This window comes from Cyprinus carpio, chromosome A19 (genome assembly GCF_018340385.1).
Source record: "Cyprinus carpio isolate SPL01 chromosome A19, ASM1834038v1, whole genome shotgun sequence".
Classification (NCBI taxonomy): Eukaryota; Metazoa; Chordata; class Actinopteri; order Cypriniformes; family Cyprinidae; genus Cyprinus; species Cyprinus carpio.
The window spans coordinates 14970990-14998626 of NC_056590.1; the positions used below are offsets into that span (position 1 = coordinate 14970990).

Below are 27637 nucleotides of genomic sequence, written 5' to 3' on the forward strand. Positions count from 1 at the left end.
AAAAAAAAAACTGTAAATATTGTTGTTCTGTTTTTGTTACTTGAAATAAAACCTTAAAACCCTTGATCACATTATTGAGCATACACTGACAAAATAACTTTGGAATTTGTTTACCGTTTTGTCAGTATGTTTTTTTTAAATCATAAAGCAACGCATGATTATGAGGCAAAATGTAAGAAATCAAACATTTTCTCATAATTCATCTGTAAAGTCTAACACACCGACACCTCATTATAATTGAATCAAGTGGCTTAATGAAGGCAAATCTATTATAGTTATAAAACAGGCACTTTTTTATTCTAACTAGGTACACAAAACTACATCATATGTCTTATGATGTAGTTTTGTGTTTATATGAACAGTTTTCTGTATTGTGTAACTGCAAGTTATGCATATTGCAAGTAACATACAGTGTTGGCAAAAAGTGATCAGCTTTTAAGACTTTTAATGAATGAAGTAATATAGTAATATATTAGGCTGGTCTACAGACATCATTTTTGTTATTCCATCTACATTTAAAGGAAAATTAGTTTGTTATTTCCAGGTCATTTCATTCAATGCTAGTATCAGTGGATTTTGGTATTTTGTGTATATATTCTACCACTGGATGGCAATAGAGTAAAAAACTAAACTGGTATCTCAGTATAGTTTCCCAAAACCAAGGCTTTAAGAGTTAAAATGCACTTTTTTTCTCAGTAATTTTTACTGAGTTTTTTTTTTTTTTTTTTTTTTTTTTCTGGGTTTCCACACAATAAAACCTATAAATGTAAATCTCTCATGAATGAATCTGGGTTTCCACACAATAAAACCTATAAATGTAAATCTCTCATGAATTTGGAGGACCTATAAATGTAAATCTCTCATGAATGAAATGTAGGGGGGAATGGGTGCCGTCAGAATGAGAGTCCAAACAGCTGATAAAAACATCACAATAATCCACAAGTTATCCACAGCACTCCAGGCCAACAGTTAATGTCTTGTGAACTGAAAAGCTGCATGTTTGAAAGAATCAATCCATCATTAAAACAATTTAACTTTAAACCATTGCTTCTGGCTAATCCCACTATCCATAATATTGCTTTCTCCTCTGAAAAAGTCTGAATGAGGAAATAAATATGCACAGATCAAGCAAGTTTTCAAGCAAAAAATTGTTAAAAACAGTTCTTAATGAATACATGGGATGATTTTGATGTGAGAGGGCAGCAGGGGATGGACTTTCTCACTGGAGGAAGCATTATGGATTATGGACTCGTCTTTTGGCCAGAAGCAAAGGGACAGATTATTGTCTTGCATGAATTAAGACTATTTTCATATAACTAACATTATTTGGTCTTACTTCACAACAGTGAGCAGAGGACAGTGTTTCTACTGACACTCATGGGAAACTAAAACCAGAATCCTGGAATGTTCTTCTTTAATTATGTGAGGGAGGCTAATATTTCTACAGAAAAAAAAAAAACTTGTACCATTACAAAATTCATCAATCAGTAAATGACAAAGTGTCAGGAGGAGGTGAATGAGCCAAATACCTCAAGCAGTCACTTAGTTATAGTAATCATGTTGAGAAACTCCCCTATATTTGACTAGACAAACCATCTCCATCAGGATAAAAGCCGCTAGATTAAAAGATGCATATCTTTTTATGTTCTAATATTTATATGATGATCAATATGTGTCCTCTGTTGTGCTCAGTGGTGTGGTGAGGAGTTGCCTGAGGTCAAGCAGCTGCCATATTGTTGCAAGTTCAGACAAAGTGCTGTTTGTACCACTCACACAGTATCTATAGCTATCTTAAAGTTATTTTATTGGAAAAAAAAAGAGGATCATCTTGGTTCATAAATTGTCACGTGCCTTTTAATGACCATTTGCCCTTAAATAAGATATGCAACATGCATAACAGAATGTATCTGACATGCTTCATAATGTGTTTTTCTTCTAAAATAGCCTTTTCTGACTCATCTGCTAGCATTGTGTTTACACTAAGTGTTTTCATCAGATCTTTTGCTCCGTGGATGTAGCTACTCACTGCCTCAGGAAGGCTTCTGAATATTATCTTCTGACATGTTTAACAAATCACCCAAGCACAATGGGTTCAAGAAACCTATCGTGGCAGCATGTGGTCACGTGTAAATTCCCGGGGCCATCTTTTAGCACCATGCAGCAGTGCCTGAAGTTCACAACGAGTGAAGTTGAAGCTCATTCTGCGGTTGGTTCAAGTGCTTTAAGGCACAGAATGATTAAAACGCCACACCATTCGTTTTTCCTTTCCATGACTCCCATTGATGCGCCCCGGGCACCAGATTTGGAATTTACTTCAATTTGGTGACTCTGTGAGAGAACTAAATAATTAAAATTGAAAAATGGGATGTAAAGTAGAGCAGCAGAGAGGAACTGTCAAACTCAACCAAAAACAATTTGTAGAAGAAATTAGCATGTCATGCTCATACTGTCAATGGAATCAGCACAAATCAGAATCAGAATGAGCTTTATTGCCAGGTATGTTTACACATAGGAGGAAATTGACTTATAATATAATATTTGGAGGAAATCTGCAGTAAATTAACCTTTATTGGTAAAATATTTTCTAAATGGCTTTATCTCCAGGTCACACTTAAAAAATGGTATGGTTTAAGTAAAAAAAACAAAAAAAAAAAAATAAAACAAAATTAACATCATTGAACCGACCTATATACTGTACATCAATTTATACCAACAAAACTAATGTTCATGGGTTAAATCAGATATAAATAGCCCTTTAGGGTAACATTTTAATAGAGCTTTAAACTTTTCATATTCAAACTTTTCACCTTTGACTCAAATATTTCATGTTGAACATCCGCATTAGGAATGAGGACAAAAAAACTTAAGAGGATGTAAATATAGTAGACATGCTGCATATATCACTTGCATCAATTGTCAGCTTTCTCTTTATGACTTAGTGCTGCAAGTGACATTTTAAGTGCGGTTTAAAAATACGACACATAATGACGTCACATTGTCTGAATACATGTAATGTGATCTGAACTTTACATAGTATAGCTTAGATTAGTAAACACAATGTCTGAGGGTTTTTTTTCCTTCTTTTTTTTCTTTTGCAGATTTATGATTTTTACATTAGCAGAAACATTTATATTTGACTTTCTGAGGAGTACCAATGACGAATTCGTTTTCTCCTAAGCATTAATATCAATAACAAGTCACTGACAGCTGTATTTGCTGTGGTTGTCCACTGATGTTCTTTGACTCCTCCTCCCTGTAAGTCACTATTTTGTAGCTTGAGAGGTATTTCACTCAGTTTTTTCAAAGAGCTGAGGTTTATCAGATGGGTGGAGGAATGTGTGTTCATGTTCTTACCTTCAGAAGATGACAAGGTTGGGAATAGATATGAGGTGACCGTTTGATGAACTGTATAAATTGAGCTATTATTTTGTCATGTGGACTATTTTTTATGTAAAACATCTTATTCAGGACAGTATAAAAATAAAAAATAACATGCATATAAGCATTTTAATAATTTTCTATATATATACAAAAATTATCTACAATTTATATATTTATTTCATGCATATAGAAGCCTATATATATATGAAAAAACAGCCTAATTCAGCCTAAATTGTCACACATGTAAAATCCTTTAAGAATAATTAAAAACTTTAAAACAAATACAAAAGTTACATATTTGGAACTATGGAAAAATAAATAAATATAAAGTTAGATATCAAAAAGCAATTTCTGAGCTGAGAGAGCTTATGTTTCTAAAAGAGACATTTTCTTTTTTAGCTTGAGGACACTGACAGAAATCCAGTTTAGACCTGCAGATTTCTATTTTGCAATCTGCCCATAGTTTTAATAAAGTTAGAGACAAGCTATTACTATATTAGTAATGTAATTGAATTTGACACACTTCTTTATTTTTCCATTCACTTAAACACATGTCTGTGAGCTATTGTTTGAAAAGACACAAAAAATGTTTGACAGGAGAACAGGAATCAGGGCTGTCAGAATAATCGCCCTCCCTAACCACTGACAAAAGGGGGTTTAACTCTATGAGTCCCGGAGTAGAGAGCTCCGTCAGGATACTGGCACACTGAGCTCTGACAGAGAGGGTATTATTGCATCATTCACAGATTATATGCCTGTTCTGCCTCTAGCTCTGCAAGAGGATGTAACTGGACCTGAATGATTGCACTGGACTATTAAAGACAGTAGAGAAATCAACATTCTGGTAAGAAATAATCAATGTCTATTGTTACATTTTCATGATATAGTTGTTATTTTGTTACATTTACATTTACATTTACATTTATGCATTTAGCAGACGTTTTTATTAAAAGCGACTTACAATGCATTTTTTTTTTTTACTAGTATGTTGGACACAAGAATTCAGATAGTCTATATTATATGTGTTATATGTGTTACAGTTGTTGATATGATCCTCATAATAAAAAGTAAGATAAAATAACAAATGCATAGAATCATATGATGAATATTACATCAACATAATTTTTAATTTCATTATTTAGTAATATTTGTAGCAGCACTGGAGCAGTTTTAAAATGTAACTTTAAATAAATGGATAAAGAATATGGTCAACAAAAAAGAATAATATCATTCAAATTGAAAAGAAAAGAAAAAGAAAAAAAAAAGTTTCTCAGTAAAATCCACTGGAAAAACCGCAGCAGTGTGCTTGTGTCAAACTGAAGTGATTTTGTAGGTGCTTCAGGGCTGAAATGGACAGGCCACGTGCATGACAGCCTCAGGATAGTTCAAATGGTATGCCCTTCCTAGCCCCTCAGCATTTCTACAGTCAAGATGTAGTTTTCAGATGCAGAAAACTTGGTCCAGGTGTAAAGTAATATTGATTATTAAAGCAAAAATCTATTCAGGGCTATGCATTACAAGGATTTTACCACAGATAAAAAGTTTTCATAGCCTAAAAAAAACCTGTATTGTTTTAAATTTATGCAATACACAGCCTCACCTGGCTAACTGCTTTTATGAAAATTTTATTTTGTATTTGCATTGTCTGTCTGACTACCATGACACAGGATAGTGGACTTTATTATAGTCATGAGGATGCCAACAAAGAAATAGATCATTTTAGGGACATATTTCCAAAGTTAAAGTTAAACAGTGAAAGAAATATCTGATTGGTTTGTAGAGTGGTGGTGAATAAGCAGGAAGGATGCAGTGTGGTGTGATGCTGTGTGTCCTGCTGCTGATACTGTCCTGTAGTGCTGCAAACCAGAACAGAAGAAAAAACAGACAGAAGCCTGACAACAGTGTCATGAAGAATGAAGTCAAAAGTAAGAAGCGCTATTTGTCCATCTGTCCATCTGTGTTTTTCTTCTGTCTGTTTTATGTCCATCTTTCTTTTCTGTCTGTCCATCTTTCTACCCGACTGTCTTTCTACCATCTGTTTGTCTTTGTCTTCTGTCTATCCATCCTTTTACTGTCTATCTATCTGTCTTTCTTTTCAGGCTGTCTATCTTTCTACCTTTCTGTCTGTCTGTCTGTCTGTCTCCCTGTCTCCTCTCCTCTCCTCTCCTCTCCTCTCCTCTCCTCTCCTCTCCTCTCCTCTCGTCTCCTCTCCCCTCGTCTCCTCTCCTCTCCTCTCCTCTCCCCTCCCCTCCCCTCCTCTCCCCTCCCCTTCTTCTCCTTTTCTTTTCTTCTCTTCTCTTCTCTTCTGTCTGTCTGTCTGTCTGTTTGTCTCCTCTCCTCTCCTCTCCTCCCCTCCTCTCTTCTTCTCTTCTCTTCTCTTCTCTTCTTTCTCTTCCTTTCTCTTCTCTTCTCTTCTCTTCTCTTCTCTTCTCTTCTCTTCTCTTCTGTCTGTTTGTCTTTCTGTCTGTCTGTCTGTCAGTCTTTGTCTTCTGTCCATCTGTCCATCTTTGCCGTCTGTCTGTCTGTCTGTCCATCTTTCTACCGGTATACCTATCTGTCTGTCTGTCTGTCTGTCTTTGTCTTCTGTCTATCTGTCCACCTTTGTCTTCTGTCTGTCTGTCTTTCTGCTTGTCTGTCTGTCCGTCTTAACTTCTGTCTCTCTGTCTGTCTTTTTACCTTTCTGCTTGTCTGTCTGTCTGTCTATCCATCTTTCTACCAGTCTACCTGTCCATCAGTCTGTCTATTTATCTTTCTACCTGTCTGTCTATCTGTTTTTTCTTCTGTCTATCTGTATGTCTTTCGCTTCTGTCTGTCTGGCTTTCTACTTTTCTGTCTGTCTTTTTCTTCTGTCTGTCTGTCTGTCTGTCTATTTGTCTTTCTGTTTGTCTGTATGTCTATTGGTCTTCTGTCAATCTGTACATCTTTCTCTTCTATCTGTCTGTCTGTCTTTCTCTTCTTTCTGTCTGTCCATCTTTGGCTTCTTTCTGCCTGCCTGCCTGTCTATTCTAATATATTAATTGTGTTTTCTTGCAGCTCTGTTCTGTCCAGTGGAGTTGGCGTTTTTAGTGGACAGTTCAGAGAAAGCCACAATGCTTCTGTTTGAGAGGCAGAGGGAGTTTGTGTTGCGCTTCAGCACCAGGCTGATGCAGCTCCAGGTGTCTGGCTGGCGTTTGCGGGTGAGACTCGCCCTCCTTCAGTACAGCAGCATAGTCTCAGTGGAGCACAACTTCCAGGACTGGCAGGACATTGAAGTGTTCCACAGCCGAGTGGATAACATGATCTACATCGGCCATGGCACCTACTCAGCTTACGCCATCTCAAATGCCACTCGGCTCTTCAAACGTGAGACTTCGCCCAGCAGCTTAAGAGCAGCGCTTCTGTTGACAGATGGGGTGGACCACCCACGCAGCCCCAGTGCTGTAACTGCAGCCACAGATGCCAAGAACCATAACATCCGTATGTTTGTCATTGGGCTGTCGGGATCCACACGAGACAAGCAGGACAATGGTAGACTGAGGTCCATTGCCAGCGCACCGCCTCAGCAGCACCTGTTCAGCCTCACTGACCCACAGCTGGATGACAAGCTCTTCAGGGAACTGGTGAGTATTTAGAGTCAGGGCAGTTTTCACCTGGAAGACATGAAAATATTCAATATACATTGAATAAGCACTAATCTGAATACTGGGGGAGCTGTAATACATCATATCATACACAAAACTATAGTTGTAACCATTCATTTTGATACATACAGTGGGGAAAATATTTATTTGATCCCCTGCTGATTTTGTAAGATTGCCCACTTACTAAGAAATAAAGGTCTGTAATTTTTATGGTAGGTTTATTTTAACGTTTAGAGACAGAATACCAACCAAAAGAAATCCAGAAAAAAAACACATCATATAAAGGTTAGAAATTGATTTGCATTTCAGTGAGTGAAAGAAATATTTGCTCCCCAATCAAAACATGACTTAGTACTTAGCACAGAGGTAAAACATTTTTTGTAGTTTGTCACCATGTTTGCACAGAGAGATTTTGAATCACTCCTCTTTACAGATCCTCTCTAAATCCTTAAGGCTTCTTGGCTATTGTTTGGCAACTTGAAGTTTCAGCTCCCTTCACAGATTTTCTGATTGAGGTCTGGAGACTGGCTAGGCCACTGTGAAGTCTTCCTGTACCCTTAGCAGAAAAATAGCCCCAACGCATAATGTTTCCACCTCCGTGCTTGACTTTAGGGATGGTGTTTTAGGGATTATTTCTCTCCCTCCAAACACGGCAAGTCGAGTTAATGCCAAAGAGCTCAGTTTTGTCTCATCTAACCACAGCACTTTCTCCCAAGCCTTTTCTGAATTATTTAGATGTTCTTTGGCAAACTTTAAACGGGCCTGTACATGTGTCTTCTTGAGCAGGGGGACCTTGCGCTGCAGGATTTCAGTCCATTGCGGCGTAGTGTGTTACCAATGTTTTGCTTGGTGACTGTCGTCCCAACTGCTTTAAGATTATTAACAAGCTCCTCCCATGTAGTCCGGGGCTGATCCCTCACCTTTCTCCTGATCATCCTTATCCCATGAGGCAAGATCTTGCATGGAGCTCCAGACCGATGCCAATTGATGGTTGTTTTGTATTTCTTCCATTTACGAAAAATAGCACCAACAGTTGTCTCCTTCACACCAAGCTTCTTGCTGATGGTCTTGCAGCCCATTCAGGCCTTGTGCAGATCTACAATCTTGTCTCTGACATGTTTTGACTGCTCTTTGGTCTTGCGCATGGTGGTGGGAGAGGTTGGAATGGAAGATACAGATTGCACAGACAGGTGTCTTATAAACCTAATGCGCTGATCTTAGGAGTAACTTAGCAGGACTAATCTGTGTTTCACATGGGCACATAACCAATCTGTGGGAGCCAGAATTCTTGCTGGTTGAAAGGGGATCAAATACTTATTTCACTCGCTGAAATGCAAATCAATTTCCAACCTTTATATAATGTGTTTTTTTTTTCTGGATTTTTTTCTTGGTATTCTGTTAAAAATAAACCTACCATAAAAATTACAGACCCTTCATTTCTCTGTAAGTGGGCAAACTTACAAAATCAGCAGGGGATCAAATAAATATTTTCCCCACTGTAATTATCACAAAACATCACAGCCCCCCTCCAAATATGTATGTATCTGTTAATGGTTTGCAATTTAGTTGAGTTCAGTCTACAATGCTCTCTTTTCTCTTTTACAGAGTGAACTTGCGAACACAGTTGTAAGTACAGCTATTTCATAAAAATATTAAGCGTAGAAGTTTGTTTTTCAAAGTAAATGTGATCTGTGATGGATAATATATGTCATTTTTTGATAAAGACCAGCTGACTGTATTAATTGTATTCCACTGAGAAAATTGATTTGAGTTTAAATTATTTTACTACAAAATAAAATAAACTTGAATTAATAAATTAAAAACACTGTAATACTATATAATATAGTGATGGCATATCATTCATCTATAATGGATTTTTTTTTTTTTTCTCTGTTATAGTGTCCACAACCTAAATCCTGCCAATGTGAAAAAGGAGAGAGAGGTACTCCAGGAAATCCAGTGAGTTTATATCAACACTGTTTATATCTCCACAGTCAATTCTCATCATGTCACATCCAGCTTTGTCTGCAGATTAATAAAACAGTAAAATCTTTGTAGATATTCATAATCAATTCAATCACCAACATGAATAATATGTAATTGGTTCTTAATCAGTGACCTTACAGACAGCATTATTATAGTTAACTAAAGTCAAGTCAAGTCACCTTTATTTATATAGCGCTTTTTACAATACAGATTGTGTCAAAGCAACTTTACAGTATTAAATAGGAAAATAGTATGCCAATAATGCAAAATGACAATAGTAAACACTCAAGTTTCAGTTAAAGGAAGTTCATTATTGAATTCAGTGATTTCATCATCCATCTCAGTTCAGTTTAAATAGTATCTGTGCAATCAAGTCAACGATATCACCGGATATCAAGTGTACCCAACTAAGCAAGCCAGAGGTGACAGCGGCAAGGAACCAAAACTCCATCGGTGACAGAATGAAGAAAAAACCTTGGGAGAAACCAGGCTCAGTCAGGGGGCCAGTTCTCCTCTGGCCAGACGAAACCAGCAGTTCAATTCCAGGCTGCAGCAAAGTCACATTGTGCAGAGGACTTATCTGATTCCTGTGGTCTTGTCCCGACTGCCATCTAGGAGACAAGGCCTTCACTGGGGTTCTGTCTCTGGGGCTCATCTAGTTGTCCTGGTCTCCGCTGACATTCAGGACTGAAGAGGTCATCTCTATGTGCTGATCCACCATCTGGTCTGGATACGTACTGGATCTGGGTGACTGCAGTGACCATTTGATCATACAGACTGGATCTGATGGCTTCGGTGACCTCAGAATAAGAAAGAAACAGACTAATATTAGCGTAGATGCCATTCTTCTAACGATGTAGCAAGTACATCAGGTATTCCGGGAAGTGTTCCCGGTTCCGGTTGTCCTAATTAATGCAGCCTAAAAATCCTTTAACGGATTTGAAAATTAGAAATGTGTTAGTGTGTTATGTGTAAGCCAGTTTAAAGAGATGGGTCTTTAATCTAGATAGGGTCTGCCTCCCAAACAATTTTAGGTAAATTATTCCAGAGTTTGGGTGCTAAATAGGAAAAGGATCTGCCACCCGCAGTTGATTTTGATATTCTAGGCATTATCAAATTGCCATTCCGTTAGCTTTTCAAATTGGTATGTTTTGCCGGGCCACAAAGAAATATAGAGCTGAGTATCATCAGCATAACAGTAAAAGCTAACACCGTGTTTCCTGATGATATCGCCCAAGGGGTAACAAGTAAAGCGTAAAAAGTAACGGCCCTAGTACTGAGCCTTGAGGTACTCCACACTGCACTTGAGATCGATATGATACCTCTACATTCACTGTTATGAATTGATAGCGGTCAGATAAGTATGATTTGAACCATGCTAATGCACTTCCACTAATGCCAACAAAGTTTTTCTAGTCTATTTAAAAGAATGTTGTGGTCAATAGTGTCGAACGCAGTGCTAAGATCCAATAGCACTAATAGAGAGATACAACCATGATCAGATGATAAGAGCAGGTCATATGTTACTATAAGGAGAGCAGTCTCTACTTTTTTCTCTAAAACTAAAACAAAAATTCAGGATTCATATTCGAAGCGGCACATGAAAAACTAGGAAATGTTTCCCACACTGCAAGTGTAGCAGATGCTGGAGCTTTCGCCAGGGCCCCTCTGTGCTTCAGATGTGCTTCACAGACAGCTTAAAGATCAAGACCAGCGGATTATGCAGACATAAACAAAACAAAATTTTTCACATCAATACTCCATCATTCCCAGAAATCTATGCAGAGTTCATGTTTAGTTCAAATCCATCGAATCTTATAGAGCTTAATGGGAAATCTTTCACTAGTCAATAAATATTATTTAGGTGCACAAAGAAAACTGTATCTAAACATTTTCTTTAAAAATGTATGATTGAAATTATTATTATGTCTGCTCATTCTGTAATTTCTTGTAACTATTAGGGTAAACCAGGTGATCCAGGATTTGATGGGCCTCCTGGTCCTAAAGGATGTAAAGTAAGTTTTTTCATATTTTTTAACATTGTTTTCAAATCTGATTTAATTTGATTTTTTCTGTTTTTACAATAGGGAGAGGCAGGTTTCAATGGACGTCCAGGATTAGAGGGTCTGAGGGTATTATATCCTGCATATTACCTCTAAAATAGTTATGGACATACTTTTTTTTATTTGTATGTTCATTGGTGGGCCTCTGATTGATCAAGTGCTTGCTTCCTTTGTTACAGGGAAGATCAGGACTAAAAGGAGAAAAGGCTCGTACATTGACTCAGAGTGTTTCACAGGAGACGGCCTGATGGTGAAGTGTTATAGATGATATCAGACAGCAGGACAATGAAACTTACTTTCACTCTCTCTCCGTTCTGTAGGGCGGGAAAGGAGAATGTGGCACCCCAGGGATAAAAGGAGATCAAGTAGGTTTTAGGAAATGATTCTCTGGATCACTGGTCTGTATGTGACCCACAATGTGTCATGATGATCCTGTCCTTCATTCCCACAGGGCCCGAATGGACCTCCAGGACCACGTGGACCACGAGGAGATCAGGTTGCCTTCATCAAGTTTGTGATATATGCATGGATTTACCTTGATTTATCATTAAGATTGGTTGCATTCTGACATCATTTTGATGACAGTTATTCTCATTACTGTAATGTAAAAAATGAATTATTTGAATGTTATGATATTAATGATTAAATAATATAAATAAATATATATATATATATATATATATATATATATATATATATGTATATATATATAAAGAAAGACATAAAAATTAAAAATGCTATCATGATGTTTAAAAACTACTTCCTATTGTTTAAAGAATCCTGAAAAAAATTATCAGATACATAAAATTCAACACTGTTTCCACAAATGTATTAACTGTTTTAACTGTTTATTATTGATAATAATAAGGTATGTTCCTTGAGGCACCACATCAACATATTAATTATTTCTGAGGGATCATGTGATACTGAAGCCTGGTAAAAATTCTTATTATTTTTAGTATAAAATATATTATTATAGATTATATTATATTTCAATCGATTAATATTACTATTTAATATATTAGAATAGATTTTAAATTGTATTATTGTTATTTTAAATAGTAATAATATTTCACAATATTAGGTGGACATAAGAAATTGTGAAAAAAAAAGAAAAAAAATTCTTGCTGACCCCAAACTTTCACTGAAGTATGTTTCATTTACACTCTTTTTTTTTACTTATATTATTATTATTATTATTATTATTATTATTATTATTATTATTATTATTATTATTATTTTAAGTATAGCATCCAGGTAGGATTATCTTTGTTGTTGTATAACAATAGTGACAATGAGCTTTTGCATCACAGTAATGAGAATCTGAGGTGAAAATGTGATAAATCAAAAACAAAAGCACATTTCAAAAACAAGCCTAATTTTCGTCATGTTAAATGTAACGAATTATTTTTTTTCTTTTGATTCAGGGGTGGCATATAAGCGGGACATTTATTTGTGACATTCAGACTTTAACACTTCTGATCTCACTCACATATCTGGAAATCTGCATACAGACAGAAGAATAGCACAACCTTGTTATGAAGTACAGTATATTATTATGAAGTAAAAGTAACACAGCTCTCAAGCGCAGTGAGGAACCGATCAGGCTCACAGTCAGACACATCTCCTGTCCCTGCACTAATGGAATGTGATGGAGGGATTAAGTGCTGTTCTTACACTAATGTAACATAGCTAAAGCAGTGAATCCAGGTCTACACGCCATTGTTCCTCTCTGATGGCTCTCTTTGTTCCTCTGGATTAGCATAAGGACAGCGGTTACTATCTCTGCCCTCTTCCTTCAGTGTCTGTCCCTGTGCTTGTGGTCTGATGACAACAGCCTCTGTTTTGTTGACCCGATTCAAATTAAGAGAGCTTCAGTTTCCCACACAGTCTTTTCTCTGGTGACGGGGAATCTGTCTGGCTGCCATGTGTCCAGTGAAAACACTTCATAAGTGACGGCATAGCAATCTTTGTCTGTTTCAATTTTTGTGAAGCAGCTACATTTGACATGTCCCTCAATTCATGGAAACAAAGTGATCTGTTTAGGTCAAGGTCTATACATTTACACAGATGTAGTGATTTTGTCACTTTAGTGTCAATGTAAAACAAATATATTTTCTTAATCCCTTTTTGTAACCCTAATAATTCATTCAATATCTGTGCACTATTTTTGCATTCCGGTCTGTTTGGACATCATTACATTCATAACTTTATATATATTTTGTTATATATTTTAAAGTGAATTTTATATGAGAATTTAATGTATTAACCCCATTATAATGAAGTAAAAATTATGAAACCTGCATATTTTTTTCTAATAAAACAACATCAAGAAAACATAAATATTAATTCTAATAAAACAACATCAAGAAAACATAAATATTAAACAAAAATTAAAATATTAAATTACTTGCAAAGCTTTGACTTAGTTTTTTTTAATGTTGTAATTTTTTTTTGTTTTGCTTTGTTTAAGTTATGCAAAAAACTATACTTATACTATTATTAACATTATTGTTACAGTCAGTGAGTTGAAATGTCTGATAATTTGCAATTTGCTGTTAGCCATCTGCACATCAGAAATGCATGAAACTTTTTAAAAATGTTTGTTTCTTTATATGCACAATTTATTTATTTATTTTTTTTTTCGAAATTTGGCCGACTAGTCATAATAGGTCAGACCTAACAAATATTCAGTACATCAAAAGCAGTGCTGTTAGCAAAAACATGAGGTTGCTTATAGCCAGTGTTGGGGAAAGTTACTTTTAAAATTAATTCATTATTGTGTTACTTTATAAAAAAAGTAACTAATTGACTGATTGCATATGGACAGGGATGCATTATGTTACTTTTGTGTTTCTTTTTTTTTTGTGGGCTGGGGTTTGCTTGTTTGTTTTTTTTTTAATAAAGACAAAAAAGTTATGTTTTTTTTTTGGTGTATGTGAATTTCCTTTCACACCAAAAGTGAAATTACAGAGCCTTTGCCTCTGCACCTCACTCCCAATTTCTCTCAAAATGGGGACAGGAAAGGTGTCAATGTGCACCTGAGATGAAGCGCATGTTTTTGACCATCCTGCCAAGTTTGAAGTCTCTATGATTTACAGTTTACAATGTACCTACATTTTATGGCAGAATGCTTTGAATTGATTTGAAAAAGTTTTATTTCCTAAGTGTAATTACACTGGTTACTAAACAGATAGGATAGGATTAGGATGTTTCAGAAATAATTTATTTTTATAAAGCATGCCACAGATGCTGTTACCATGATGAACTTATAATGAAAAGGAACAGTCCGTTAACATAACAACACACACACACACACAAACACACACACACACACACACACACACACACACACACACACACACACACACACACAAACGGTCAGTACAATAAACTCATAGATAGAAGTGTGATTAGTGTAAAGTAAATTATATTATATAGGCTAATAATTGAATGTCTGTCTATTGCAGGGACTGAGTGGTAATCCTGGTGACTCTGGCCCTGAGGGCCCCAGTGGACCTAAAGTAAGAGTTTAGGATGTGATGAGATATTATGAATGATAAACATGAAAATAATATGACATGGAATGACATTTTTCCCAGGGTGAGCGAGGACCTGGTGGACCCACCGGACCTCCAGGGGACCCAGGGGTTGGGTTTCCTGGTGTGAAGGTAATCAAATGACACTCATCAGCATTCTTTAATTAGTTTGATTTCCAGATAATATCAAATATATTTTAGTAGCTGGTTATACAACAGATGTAATTCAACATTTCAAGCAATATTTTCTAGTGCTTGTATAATTGTCATGCATGCAGTTTATAAACTGTTATATTAATTGAGAAACTGCACAGAATATTTTCACTTAAATTCATTTGTAACACCACACAACTGTTTAAGTGAATTGATTAAAATGAAGGAAAACCTTACTGAAAAAAATGTTTTCTTTTATATACACTTGTTCAAAAGGTTGGGATCAGTAAGATTTTTTTATTTTTATTTTTTAAGATGTGACAGTAAATACTTTTACATTACAAAAATACTCTAAACAAATGCTGTTTTTAAACTTTCTTTTCATCAAAGAATCCTTTAAAGAAGTGTGTCACAGTTTCCACAAAAATAATAATCAGCACAACTGTTTTCAACACTGATAATACTAAATGTTTCTTGAGTAGCAAGAATTTAGAATTATTTCTGAAGGATCATGTGACACTGAAGACTGGAGTAATGGTGCTGAAAATTCAGATTTTAATCACAGGAATAAATTACATGGTAAAATAAATTTCACAATATTACTGTTTTTACTGTATTTCTGTTCAAATAAATGCAGCCTTTGTGACCATAAGAGTAACTACAAACATCTTACCAAATCCCAAACTTTTGAACTGTAGTGTATCAATATGCAATTATTGTATAATTATAATGGAATCATATTTATGTAAACTCCTTGTGTTTTGTAAGGGGGAGAAAGGTAGCCAAGGCAGACCTGGGCCAACTGGACCTGTTGGTATCGGCGAGCCAGGAATGCCTGTAAGTGACACGTCAGTAACCACTAGAGGGAGATACACATCCTCAATCATGAGTTTTACTGTGACAGGTATCTATCAGACATATTCTAATATTTAATATCTGTTTGTCAGGGCCCACCAGGACCTACAGGAGTTCAAGGCAACCAAGGGTTTCCCGGAGAGGGTTTACAAGGACCGAAGGCAAGAGTTAACAATAAAAATCTCCATCTGCCTCCACTTATGAAAAAGAAGTGCGCTTAATTGTACTGTATGTGTACTTGTAGCATACTTACATTTTAAAAGTATATTTTTAAAATACAGTATTGCAAATTAATTAGATAAAAGGCCACTTTAGTGTACTTAGAGAGTATACTTTCATGATTATATTTCTTAACACATTTAACAAAATGAACACAAATTATTGTTTTAATTATCTTTGTCGTACTTCAAAGAAGTGCACTTATTTTGATGTGCTGACTAACATACTAAAGTGTCACGTGTATATTTAGTTCTGTTTCTTTTGTTGTAGTTTTCCCTCCACTAGTTTATTTCCTTGGTTGTTAATTAGCTCTACATATGTTCTGTTTCTCCCTCGTTGCGTTCTACCTAGTATTTCCCTGTGTTCTCCTCTGTTCCTTTGTATGGTATTGTCTTTTGTGGATTATTTGCAGTTGGATTATCATTGTTCCGTTTCCTTGTGGATTTGTTAAATGTATTCTCCATCATACTCTTTCGTCGTGCACGTTGTATATTGTTATGACAATCCCATGACAGAATACCAGACCATCTATACGAGTAGTTATTGTGACGTTTTCTTTTTTCCTTTTTGCTTCGCTCCTCTCCATTCCCAGATAGATCCGCCAGCCATCCAGCTACTTTGCCTGGAGCAGCAGGACCATTCACTGGAGGACCACACCAGGGATTTTTTGATCTTACTCACTTCCCTTACTCACTTACTCACTTGCTGCCAGTGAGCGGTCCCAAGAAGGATTTTGCCACATTTGTGGAGTGGTTGCTGGTGATCCCACTGACTCCACCGGGCTCACTCGTCCCTCCAGCTCCACTCTGGTTAGTTGTCGACCTTCCTCCACTATGGGACTTCACTTCTCTGGCTTCGCCTCATCCCCTCCATCCCTCTGACTCTGTCAGGCTCCTTCCTCCCTCCAGCTCCACCTTAGTCCTCTGTCACTCCAGCTCCACCATGGCCTTCCGGATCGCCGCCTCCACCTCGCTTGCATGAGCCATCTGCTCCGCCTTGGCCCTCCGGATCCTCAGTGTCACCCTGACTCTGCAGCTCTCCGTCTCTTGTCTCTGCCATGGGCTCCACCTCCACCAGCTCAATCTGTGTCAGTCGGCCCCCTGGTGTCATCGGACTAGCACCATGGCTCCTCCCACCATCGACTCCACCATGGGACGCCGTCCTGGCTGAGGTCTGGGTCTTCACCTGGCTCCTCCCACCGTTTACTTCACCCTGGCCCTATGAGCTCTGTATTCTCCTTTTTGCCTGCCCCTCGTCTGCCCCTCATCCTCCTCCTGAACCCCCACCCTCCCTCCTCAGTAGGACTGCTTCATGGCGCGAAGATGGTTCTCCCTGATTGTGTTTTACCTAATAATTAAGCCCTGTGTTCTCCTCTGTTCCTTTTTCTGGTATTGTCTTTTTTGTATTTTTTTTGATTTTGTTTTATTGTTTTTCTTTTTCTGTTGTTTTTTTATTAGAAGTTATTCTTCATACTCTTTTACTGTGCGTGTTGTACATTGTTGTGACAATCCCAAGACAGAATACCAGACCATCTATATGAGTAGTTATTGCTACGAATTTCTTTTTTTCTTTTTTTGTTCCTCTCCCCTCCCAAGATGGATCTGCCAGCTGTCAAGCTCCTTTGCCTGGAGCAGCAGGACCGTTTACTGAAGGACCACACTAGGAACTTTTTAGATCTGGCATGCCTTACTTACTTTCCTGATGTGTAAGGCATGCCTGCCAGCGAAAGTTCCCAAGAAGGATTTCCCCATGTTTGTGAAGTGGGTGACCCTGCTCCTGACCCAGAGCCCAGCCAGCCATCACTCCGCTACGCGGGTAGTACGCCAGAGCCCACCGCAGACAGAGAGCCGGCATCCGCCATGATCAATGAGTCTGCGCTAATTCCACAGAGCCAAACATCACCCCAGAGCCTGAGCTCGACAAAACATCTGACCAGGTGCATGAGCCAGCAACAAAGATTATGTGGACTTGATAGACTGGTTTGGGGAGGTAATACCCAATTCTCCAGAGTCTCTACTGGTTCCACCCAGCTCCTGTTCTCCTGTGTTCCCTCCCAGCCTCCCTCTCCCACCTCCTCTCCTAAAACCAGCCAGTTCATCATCGCTGTCTCCTCTGGTTCCTGTCAGTCCCTTAGCTTACCCTAAGTCAGTGCCATCCGGGTGCTCTGAGTCACCTCGTGTCTGCCGGTCTCCAGCTCTGCCTTGGCGTAAGAATCCCCTGTCTATGCCTCTGGCCTTCGAGTCCTGGACTCCATGTCAGCTCTTTGACCCATCGGCTCTACCTTGGATACTTGGCTCCCTCGTCTCCACCGTGGCTCGTTATCCCACTGGCTCCACTGGGCTCCCTTGTCCCTCTGGCTCCACCTTGGTCAGTCGTCAACCTTCCTCCTCTTCACCTTTGTCCTCTAACGTTCTGGCTCCACCGTGGCCTTCCGGATCCTCGGTGTAACCCTGGTTCTCCGTCTCTGCTGTGGGCTCCACCTCCACCAGCTCCGTCTCTGTCAGTCAGCCCCCTGGTGTCGTCGGCCCGGCACCATGGCTCCTCCTGCCATCGACTCCACTGTGGGCCACCATCCTGGCTGCATTCTGGGTCTCCGCCTGGCTCCTCCTGCTCCTGGCTCCTCCCATCATCTACTCCCCCCTGGTCCTAAGAGCTCTCCAATCTCCCTTTCGCCTGCCCCTTGTCGTCCTCCTCGACTGCCACCCTCCCTCCCCAGTAGGACTGCCCCATGGCATGAGGATGTGTATATATTTAGTTCCGTTTCTTTTGTTGTAGTTTGCCCTCCATTAGTTTGTTTCCTTGGTTGTTAATTAGCTCCACACCTGTTCTGTTTCTCCCTGACTGCGTTCTACATAGTATTACCTACTGTGGAGTGTTCTACCTACTCCACACCTGCTCCTTGTTCTTCTCTGTTCCTTTGTCTGGTATTGTCTTTTGTGGATTTTTTGCTGTTGGATTGTTGTTCCCTTTATTGAAAGGAATTCTCCATCCTATTCTTTCATCATGCGTGTTGTATGTTGTTGTGAAAATCCCATGACATAAAGCACATAGAACTTGATTGATTATAAATTTAACTGTAGTGAGATATTTTATATTATTTTTTTTTACAAGTTAATATATTAATGTTTTAATTTGCATCTTCACTTTATATTTGACAAATATATTTATTCAGAATATTATTAATATATTATATATTATATAATATTAATATATTTAAATACATGGCATACATGTTTGAATAGAAATGACACTAAAGTGTATTTAATTGCATGTCGGTACATTCAACAGTACACTTTAGCAATATTTCAAAGACAATAGAAGTAATTATAAAATTACATAAGAGTCCTGCAAAATGTGTCAAAAAGCACTCTAAAGTTTAGCTAAATACATTTAATATAAATGTAATTTATATTACATTTTCATTTAATTCCAATTTACATGTTATTAAGTGAAAACATTACATTCAGTTCACACATAAGTAACTTATTTCTGTAATAAGCACTCTTACAAGGTTCTGCTCTTTTGCACTGATGTTACTGGTTGAGCTCTATGCGTTAATCATGTACTAAATAATGTAATGATGCACTGTTGTTCACCACATTTCAGGGTGACAGAGGATTTGAGGGTCCTAAGGGTGCACGTGGACCTCCTGGAATTAGCATTAAGGGTGATAAGGTATAGTATATTCTCAAAAAAGAAAAAAAAAATTCTGTTGTCATAAATCCAGCAATACAACACTGCTGTATAAGTAGTTATTCCTCACTTCTGTAGGGTAATACAGGGGAAAAAGGTTTACCTGGACTGATGGGATTTCCAGGAGTTGGGATCCAGGGTGAAAAGGCAAAGAGAAGTTCTTATTTATCCATAGGTTTCACCCTGCATTATTTTATAGGAAAGCACAGTACAGCCTTCACAGTGAATTTATGTTTTGTAATGGCATTTCTTGCTGCAGGGAGACCTGGGACTCATAGGACCACCTGGCCCTAGAGGCCCTCCTGGAGTGGGCATTATGGGCACTAAGGTACATTGTGTGTGTGTGTGATTGTGTGTGTGTGTGTGTGTGTGTGTGTGTGTGTGTGTGTGTGTGTGTGTGTGTGTGTGTGTGTGTGTGTGTGTTTGTGTTAGTTTTAGTGGTCTAGATTAGTAGTCAGATATCGAATGCAGGCTATATTTAAGTAGAGTTCTGTGATAGTTCACTTAGTTTTAGTGGTCTATCGAATGCAGGCTATATTTAAGGAGAGTTCTGTGATAGTTCACCCCAAAAAGAAACTCACTATCATGTTGTTGCAATACAGTGATGTTATTATTAACTAACAAACACTATAAAAAATGATTTTCACTAATTTAAATAAAATTGTTTTTGGTGAATAAACTGAATTTAAATTGAATTTAAATTATGAATTGAATTATAAAAAAAGTCTGTTTTTTTTTGTTTCCAAACAAAAATTTGAAAAATATCCCTGGCAACTTACAGAAATAAATAAGTTTAAGTCCTAAAATTACTAAAAATAAAACTGAATTAAAAATATTAAAGCTGAATAGAAATAAAAAACAAATAAAATTGACAAAAGCATATAACAAATGTGCTAAAACTTAATGAAATTAAATGAATTAAATTTCATTTGAACTTAATGAATTTAATAAAAACTGTAAATATTTTAAAAAATATATTGTATTATATTAATAAATACTATTTAAAAATAATTCTAAAATAACACTGTTACAAACCATTATGCAGCATTTTTATTTTGGGGTGAATTATTCCATTAAGGGCTTTGTGTGATTGGGTTTGTTATTTTATGTAAATATTCAGTGTATTCAAAATTGATCCCAGGGTGATCAGGGCTTTCCAGGAGAATCTGGACTGCAAGGTGAAAGAGGAACAGGAGAACCAGGACCAAAAGTATGTACAATTTTAATGTCATAAATAAAATATTTTCAGTTTGTTTCCGTATTTTCAATATACAGTATTTAGTATATAGCATCAAAATGTTTTGTGTAATAGCTATCTAATGATTTAATGTTTTTAGGGAGAACCAGGCAAAGATGGAGCACCTGGTATTCCTGGTATCCCAGGTGAAGATGGATCCGTGGGTCCAAAGGTAGGACACAATGCCTTAGGTCACAGTTTTCTCATAATATGATTACTATTTCATTTGAAATTTAACCAATGGATCAGCGTTAAAAATGAATGAATGAAGTCATATGAAGTTATTTGGTGTGATTTTAATGTCTACATATTTCTGGCCACTGTTACTATAACTCTTTCTTATCTGTTTTATGAATGTAAATATAGGAAAGCATTTAATAAAGCTGTGGGTTTTCACCATAACGTGCACTGAATTCCTGTTTACATGTGTTTACTCACCCTTTTCTTCATTTTGTTAGGGTGAGATGGGTTTACCTGGTGTTCGAGGTCCAGAGGGCTCACCTGGGAAAGGGATTCCTGGTGAGAAGGTACAATGACGCTCTGATAGGTTTTCTTAGTTACCACAACTGTATAGATCAAGTTATAATTGACATCTAAATGCAGCTCTTATGGTCAAATAGTGATTCACGGTGTAAACTTATTGACAGAGTCACACATGTGAATGGCCATTTCCAGAAACCGATATTTGCCCTTTTTGGGTGACAATGAGAGTAATATATTTCAAGCCATTTAATGTGCGCTTTACATTACAGTAAAAATGCAAACTCCTCTCTCTCCTTTTACTTATTCATTCATTTTGAAAGAAATTAAATTGATCAAAATTGACAGTAAAGACACTTATAATGTTACAAAATAATTTGTTTTCAAATAAATTCTGTTTTCAAAATTGATAATAAAAAGAAATTTTTCTTGAGCACTAAATCAGCATATTAGAAAAATTTCTGAAGGATCATGTGACACTGAAGACAGGAAAAAATGGCTGCTGAAAAAAACAGCTTTGCCATCACAGGAATGAATTACATTTTTGATTATTTTTATTTTGTAAAATATTGAAAAAAATCTTTTAAATTGTAATTTCAAATATCACTGTTTTTTTCTGTATTTTTGTTCAAATAAATCCAACTTTGGTAAGCATAAAATACATCTTTCAAAAGCATTAAAAATGTAATACTATTTTTATATTATTACATTTTCCTTACAGTTATCAATGTGGTAGTATTTGTGGTACAGTGTTTCATTCATGCTGGTTTTGATAAAAAAAAAAAAAAAAAAACTTGTATAACAGTTTTTTTTTTTTTTTTTTTTTTTTACTGTTATAGTAAGTAAGCATTACATGCAAATCACCACTGAAAATGAGAAATGCAATTTACTAAATTTGATTTGGGGGTTAAATGTGACCTGGCGATGTGACCTGGCGATGTACTGAAATACTGTCTCATCTGAATGTCCTGAAGGGGAAAATGTCATTGTAAATTGTGTTTGTGAATCTCTCCAGGGGGAAAGAGGGGATAAAGGACAGAGGGGTCTCCCAGGAAGTGCTGGAGCAGCAGGACCCCCAGGGGCCAAGGTGGGTGAGACAGTGACAGAGCTAAAACACATACAATCTTTAGAGATTTGGAATGTCAGATGACTTTTAAGGACTTCATAAAAAGTCTTAAGGGTTTGGTTGTATGCTTTTATGGCTGCTCATAACCAGTCCTTTAACAGACATGCTGGGTTGTGAGAATATTAATCCATAAAACCCATAAACTCATAAAATACATAGAAAATCCAAAATATATTCCCCGGTCTCTGATCTCTCACTGTCCTATTTGTCTTATATACACTATTAAAAAACTGGTAATAACAGATTTTCTTTCATGCATAGGGAGAACCAGGAAGTTTAGGTATGATGGGCTTACCTGGACCTCCGGGTCGAGGATTACCTGGTTCAAAGGTGTGTATATGTCTCACTAGGTGCAAATAGTGATACTGTAGATACTATTCACACAAAGTAAAAAAAGAAGTAATATTTGTACTAAAGGTAAATATCTGAGCATTGGTGGGTTAAGCTAGTGAAAATAGCCTTTGCCAACATGGCTGGCTATTTACATTCCAACCTTATGTTATATATTACTGTATGTATCATAGATATGTACATATCATTGTGTCGGTTGCATGTTTTTTGTTAGGGTGAGCCAGGACCTGCAGGCTCCCCGGGTCCTGTTGGAGAGCCAGGTGTCGGGACTACAGGCCCTAAGGTTATAGCCTCAAAGACATATTAGTATTTTGTTTAATGGGAGTTTTTTTGCTCTAATAAAATCTATGGTGGCATATTTCAGGGTGACAGAGGAAGTCCAGGACCAGTGGGGCCACAAGGAATGAAGGGGGAGGGTTACCCCGGACCACAAGTGTGTAAAGGAGACAAAGACTTTCATAAGATCAACCCCTGAAAACAAAACCAGCAATAACTATGCATACAATATATTCTCAGGGTCTTCCAGGGTTGCCTGGGCCACCAGGTGAAGCTGGACCTGAAGGACAAGGAATTCCTGGACCAAAGGTATTTGTCATTATGCAATTCACAATAAATGATTACTCTGTCTTTCTGAAAGTCAGTGAAGTCTTGTCTAGAATTTCAGCTAAACCGGTGTTTGTTGGTGTTGTTGTTTTCAGGGAGACCGGGGCTTATCTGGAGTGACTGGCCCTTCAGGTCCTCCAGGAATTGGACTGATGGGACTAAAGGTCCAATAACACTTCTTTAAATAAAATGTGCATTGGCTCAGTATATATTCAACACTGATTAATGCATATGAGATTTTTATAGGGTGCAGTTGGCCAACCTGGTGCTCCTGGTCTTCCAGGACCTCCAGGAGAGGGAATTCAGGGTCCCAAGGTAAGGACCCAAGGCTTGAAGGCCTTACTATCAGCATGGACAACAAGCAAAACACTTTACAATACAGAATCTTAGACCTTTAAATAAACATTTTGTCATCACAGGGAGATCCTGGGTTTCAAGGGCCCCCTGGCCCTAGAGGGCCTCCAGGTGATGGACTGCTAGGAGAGAAGGTACTACATTGTCACTGACCAATTGTATTACATGTCAGTACAGTTAATACTTATGTTACTTATGCAATGAGTGCAATGAGAATTAACAAATTTTGATGGTTTCAGGGTGACAGGGGCCTAGCAGGGGAACGTGGGAGAAAAGGAGAGAGAGGAGAACATGGAATGCCTGGACAAACAGGAGTCAAGGTAATATCAAATTACCCATTAGCCAAGGATCACATTCAGTTCCAGTTGATGTATGCATGGTTTACCGGACAGTGTTGTAGTTGAGATTGAATCATTTGAGTCTGAGACCTGTGTAGACTGAGTCTAAGTCAAGGCTAAGACCATAACAGGGTAGAGTCCAAGTCCAGACAAAGACCTAAAGATGGTCTGAATGGACCACATACCACAATCCGTGGTAACTGTGTGAAGAAATTGGACCCAATGCAAAATATGTGTGGGAAAGTCTTTCGCCTTCATGTTATATTCCCAATCATGTAGACTCCTACTGACATGGCTTTATTTCGTCTGTGAAAATCTGGCGAACAACAATAAACATGACCACATCATTACACTAATGGAACCGCAACAGATTGTAGGTCACCTTTAATTCAGTATTTACCTTAACCTGAGGTTTCAGGATAATGTAGATTATACCTTGAAAATTTACTCTGTTAATAAAAACATTCAATTTAAATTATAGGGAAAACAAGGAGAGAAGGGAGAGCCTGGCCTATCTGTGAGTCAAAACATTTTTCTTCAAACTTTTTTCAGAACACTGAATGCTATTGTACAAATAACATACATTGAACTTGATCCCACAGCGAGACCAGGTGATCAGAATAATCCGTGAAATATGTGGTATATAACCATCCCTGTTTTTCAAACAAAAATCTATATATAGGTACTGCATTAGGTGGAGTCAATTACTTTTTGTGCGTTTTCTCTCAGGATGTGGTCTGAAATGCAGGACGAGTCCTCTGGAGCTGGTCTTTATCATTGACAGCTCAGAGAGTATAGGTCCAGAGAACTTTGAGTTGGTGAAGGATTTTGTGAACACACTGATCGATCGCTTGTCCGTGAGCCATGAAGCCACACGTGTTGGGGTGGTGCTCTTCAGTCACGTGGATGTGGTTGTGACCAGTTTACAACAGCTGTCCAACCGGGAAAGCATCAAAGCTGCTGTGCGCAGGATGCCGTACCTAGGCGAGGGCACTTTCAGTGGTAGTGCTATCCGCCAGGCCACCCAGCTGTTCCGAGCAGCACGGCCGGGTGTAAGAAAGATTGCGGTCGTGCTGACAGACGGTCTGGCCGACAAGCGGGATTCAGTGAGGCTGAAGGATGCTGCGGAAGAGGCTCACAATGCTGCGATTGAAATCTTCGTGGTTGGCATCATGAACAGCAGTGACGCCCAGTATGCAGAGTTTAAGAATGAGATGAACATTTTGGCATTTGATCCTGATGAAGATTATGTCTACTTGATTGATGACTTCATGAAACTGCAAAGTATGTACGCCTGGATTTCTTTTAGATATGTTGTAATTGGCTAAATATTTTAAGCTAACTTACTGTGAATTTTCAGCACTTGAGAGTAAACTGCTGAGTCAGATCTGTGAGAATGATGATGGAATGCTCTTCAGCCCAAACGGCAAAACATTCCCTCCATTTGGTTCTGAGCCAGTTCCAGACAGAACTGAGGCTCCCACCAGGAATTATTTCATCACAGAGGGAAAAGAGGTCATTTTTTTCATACTTCTAAGAAAGTAATACATTTGTTCCAAATGCAAATCAATACAAATGATCCATGTTTATTCATAATGTAAACCGTAGATGAAGATGCTGGAAAGAGCTTGTGTTTCCAGATGAGATGTTCTGCCCGGTCCAATGCCACACAGTCTGAAACTATCTCTTTATCACAGGCTGCACTTCCAACTGAGTTTGAGACCACTTCTTCTCCAGATGACTATGACGAGATGCATATTAACAACAACAACAACAGGATGCCCTTTGTTGATGAGTCTTTAAATGAGCTTCCTAAGGTGACAGATGTCCCAGTTGGAGATAGGACAAGACAATACTCCATCTCATTAGTGGGACCCCAGACGCCCATAAACTGGCGGCCTGTTCCAGAAATTATCCCAGCTCCACGAACTCTACCTCCACCGGTCCTTCAGCCTAACACCTTCATGAAAGGTAAACACACTCGCTTGCACCACAATTATAGGCTGACTGATGTTTACTCCTGGTATTAACATGTATTATAAATCTTGCATCTTGCATGTTCACATTTAAATTTAGGCTGAAACCTGATTTTGTTTAGTTTGAAGTACTTCAGATGTATGTTGTTGTTGTTGTTTTTCAGAGGTAGGCTGTAGGCTGGGATTGGATCCTGGGCCATGTAGGGAGTACAGGGTGATGTGGTACTACGACCCAGAGGCCAATGCGTGCGCACAGTTCTGGTATGGTGGCTGCCAAGGCAACAGCAATCGTTTCGAGACGGAAGACCTTTGTCAAAACACTTGTGTGCAGACATAACACCCTCACTGTGAAGCGCATGCCTCGACTTTGCAATCATGCACTATGCAGATACATTTTCATGGTCGTACATGTGTTTTATGAGAACAGTAAGGAATCCTACTGCACTGACTGTGGATTAGATTTGTCCTTTGGGCCAACACTATTTTAAATAATGTTTACTAGACTAATGCTTCTCCATTTTCTAGAGAATAATATGTATATTAAAAGTACCATATTTTTTCCTAGTCGCACTGAATGTTTTACGAATTTCTTAATTTTTTTATATTCCTTCCACAGAAATAGTAAATATTTCTGTTAATTGTGATTTCTGTTAAAGGACATCCAACATGTAGAGTTACATGTTTATTTCTTCATGTGAACAGATTTGGAGAAAGTTAGCATATGCATCACTTGCTCACCAGTGTATCCTCTGCAGTGAATGGGTGCCATCAGAATGAAAGTCCAAACAGCTGGAAAAAACAACACAATACTCCACACCACCCCAGTCTATCAATTAGCTAACTAAATTTCCCCAGATCTGTTCACATGAAGAAACTAATTCATCTACATCCTTGAACTCCACCATTTCTTCTGCTCAAAGTGGAAAAAAGAGGTGCTAGTACATCCCTTGTTTTCATAAAATAAATGAGTCAATACATATATTTTTATTTAATTTTAAATTTACATACATTTATTTTTATTTCAACCAAACCTAGTCTAAAGTTCTGCTAAATTGTGCCTACCCCATCAAACTCCACAAGTGTCTGCCTCTCTAAATCCATGATTATCTTAATGATTTGCAATGTGAGTATCATAAAGTATGTAAATACATTAATATTGTATAAACCAGGCTTAAATGTAACGATACAATATGCAACAGGAGGTCCCTGCTTTATGTTAGTGGAAAGCATTGCACAAAATGACTAATAATGTGTACAGCATAAGCCCACTTTTAGCACTGATCATGACAAAATCATTTAAGTAGTCACTGCTCTTTCTAAGTGCATGCATATTTAAAATGCAAAAAGACTAACATTAAAAATCTGTGTTAAAATATTATGCAAAGTATTGTATGTTAAATTTGTGTTATATTGTATGATTAACGTCATTTCCTTCAATTATTTCAACAATGTTCATCCATGTTTAATTATTCATGTTTCCTTTAATGACTCCAACAATGAAACCAACAATTTTCTTGCCTTTACTAGTATTTTTTATATTTAGACCACTGTGTTTCCAAAGCTGTTATTAATGTTTCGGGCAATAAAGTAGTTAGTCTTTGTAAAACCTGTTTTAATATTTATAGAACAATAATTATAACATGATTTATATTTAATGGTACAT

General features: G+C 37.6%; 2 protein-coding genes across 3 annotated transcripts in view; both read left to right on the forward strand.

Annotated features, from left to right (window-relative positions):
* The window catches only part of LOC109111445 (replication protein A 14 kDa subunit-like), a 1094-nt gene extending 900 nt beyond the window's left edge, over window positions 1–194 (forward strand). The window contains exon 4 of the mRNA XM_019124384.2: window positions 1–194. This exon is cut by the window's left edge and continues 143 nt beyond it. The gene's annotated coding sequence lies outside the window, so the exon portion shown is untranslated.
* Window positions 195–4025: 3831 nt separating this feature from the next.
* On the forward strand, window positions 4026–27637 carry LOC109112270 (collagen alpha-1(XXVIII) chain-like). 2 transcript variants are annotated; one of them, XM_042776718.1, is made up of 35 exons: window positions 4026–4225; window positions 5162–5306; window positions 6415–6980; window positions 8607–8627; window positions 8901–8960; window positions 10949–11002; window positions 11075–11119; window positions 11230–11256; window positions 11371–11415; window positions 11502–11546; window positions 14521–14574; window positions 14653–14721; window positions 15511–15579; window positions 15690–15758; window positions 19423–19491; window positions 19588–19656; window positions 19769–19837; window positions 20651–20719; window positions 20847–20918; window positions 21205–21273; window positions 22242–22313; window positions 22614–22682; window positions 22918–22986; window positions 23068–23136; window positions 23220–23288; window positions 23402–23470; window positions 23553–23621; window positions 23726–23794; window positions 23900–23980; window positions 24480–24515; window positions 24601–24637; window positions 24728–25282; window positions 25359–25513; window positions 25696–25969; window positions 26139–27637. In XM_042776718.1, the coding sequence occupies exons 2-35, from the start codon at window positions 5186–5188 to the stop codon at window positions 26309–26311; spliced, it is 3528 nt and encodes a 1175-aa protein (XP_042632652.1). In that variant the 5' UTR covers window positions 4026–4225; window positions 5162–5185; the 3' UTR covers window positions 26312–27637. The 2 variants fall into 2 exon arrangements, with proteins under 2 accessions (XP_042632652.1, XP_042632653.1); XM_042776719.1 differs by having other exon boundaries at window positions 5181–5306.

What these genes read in the sequence shown, in the direction of transcription:
- LOC109112270 (XM_042776718.1), top strand. Translation starts at nt 5,186, where the DNA reads ATGCAGTGTGGTGTGATGCTGTGTGTCCTGCTGCTGATACTGTCCTGT. An exon ending in CAGGGATAAAAGGAGATCAA is followed by an intron (nt 11,416 to 11,501) that starts GTAGGTTTTAGG and finishes TCATTCCCACAG; the next exon opens with GGCCCGAATGGACCTCCAGG. An exon ending in GTGGACCACGAGGAGATCAG is followed by an intron (nt 11,547 to 14,520) that starts GTTGCCTTCATC and finishes TGTCTATTGCAG; the next exon opens with GGACTGAGTGGTAATCCTGG.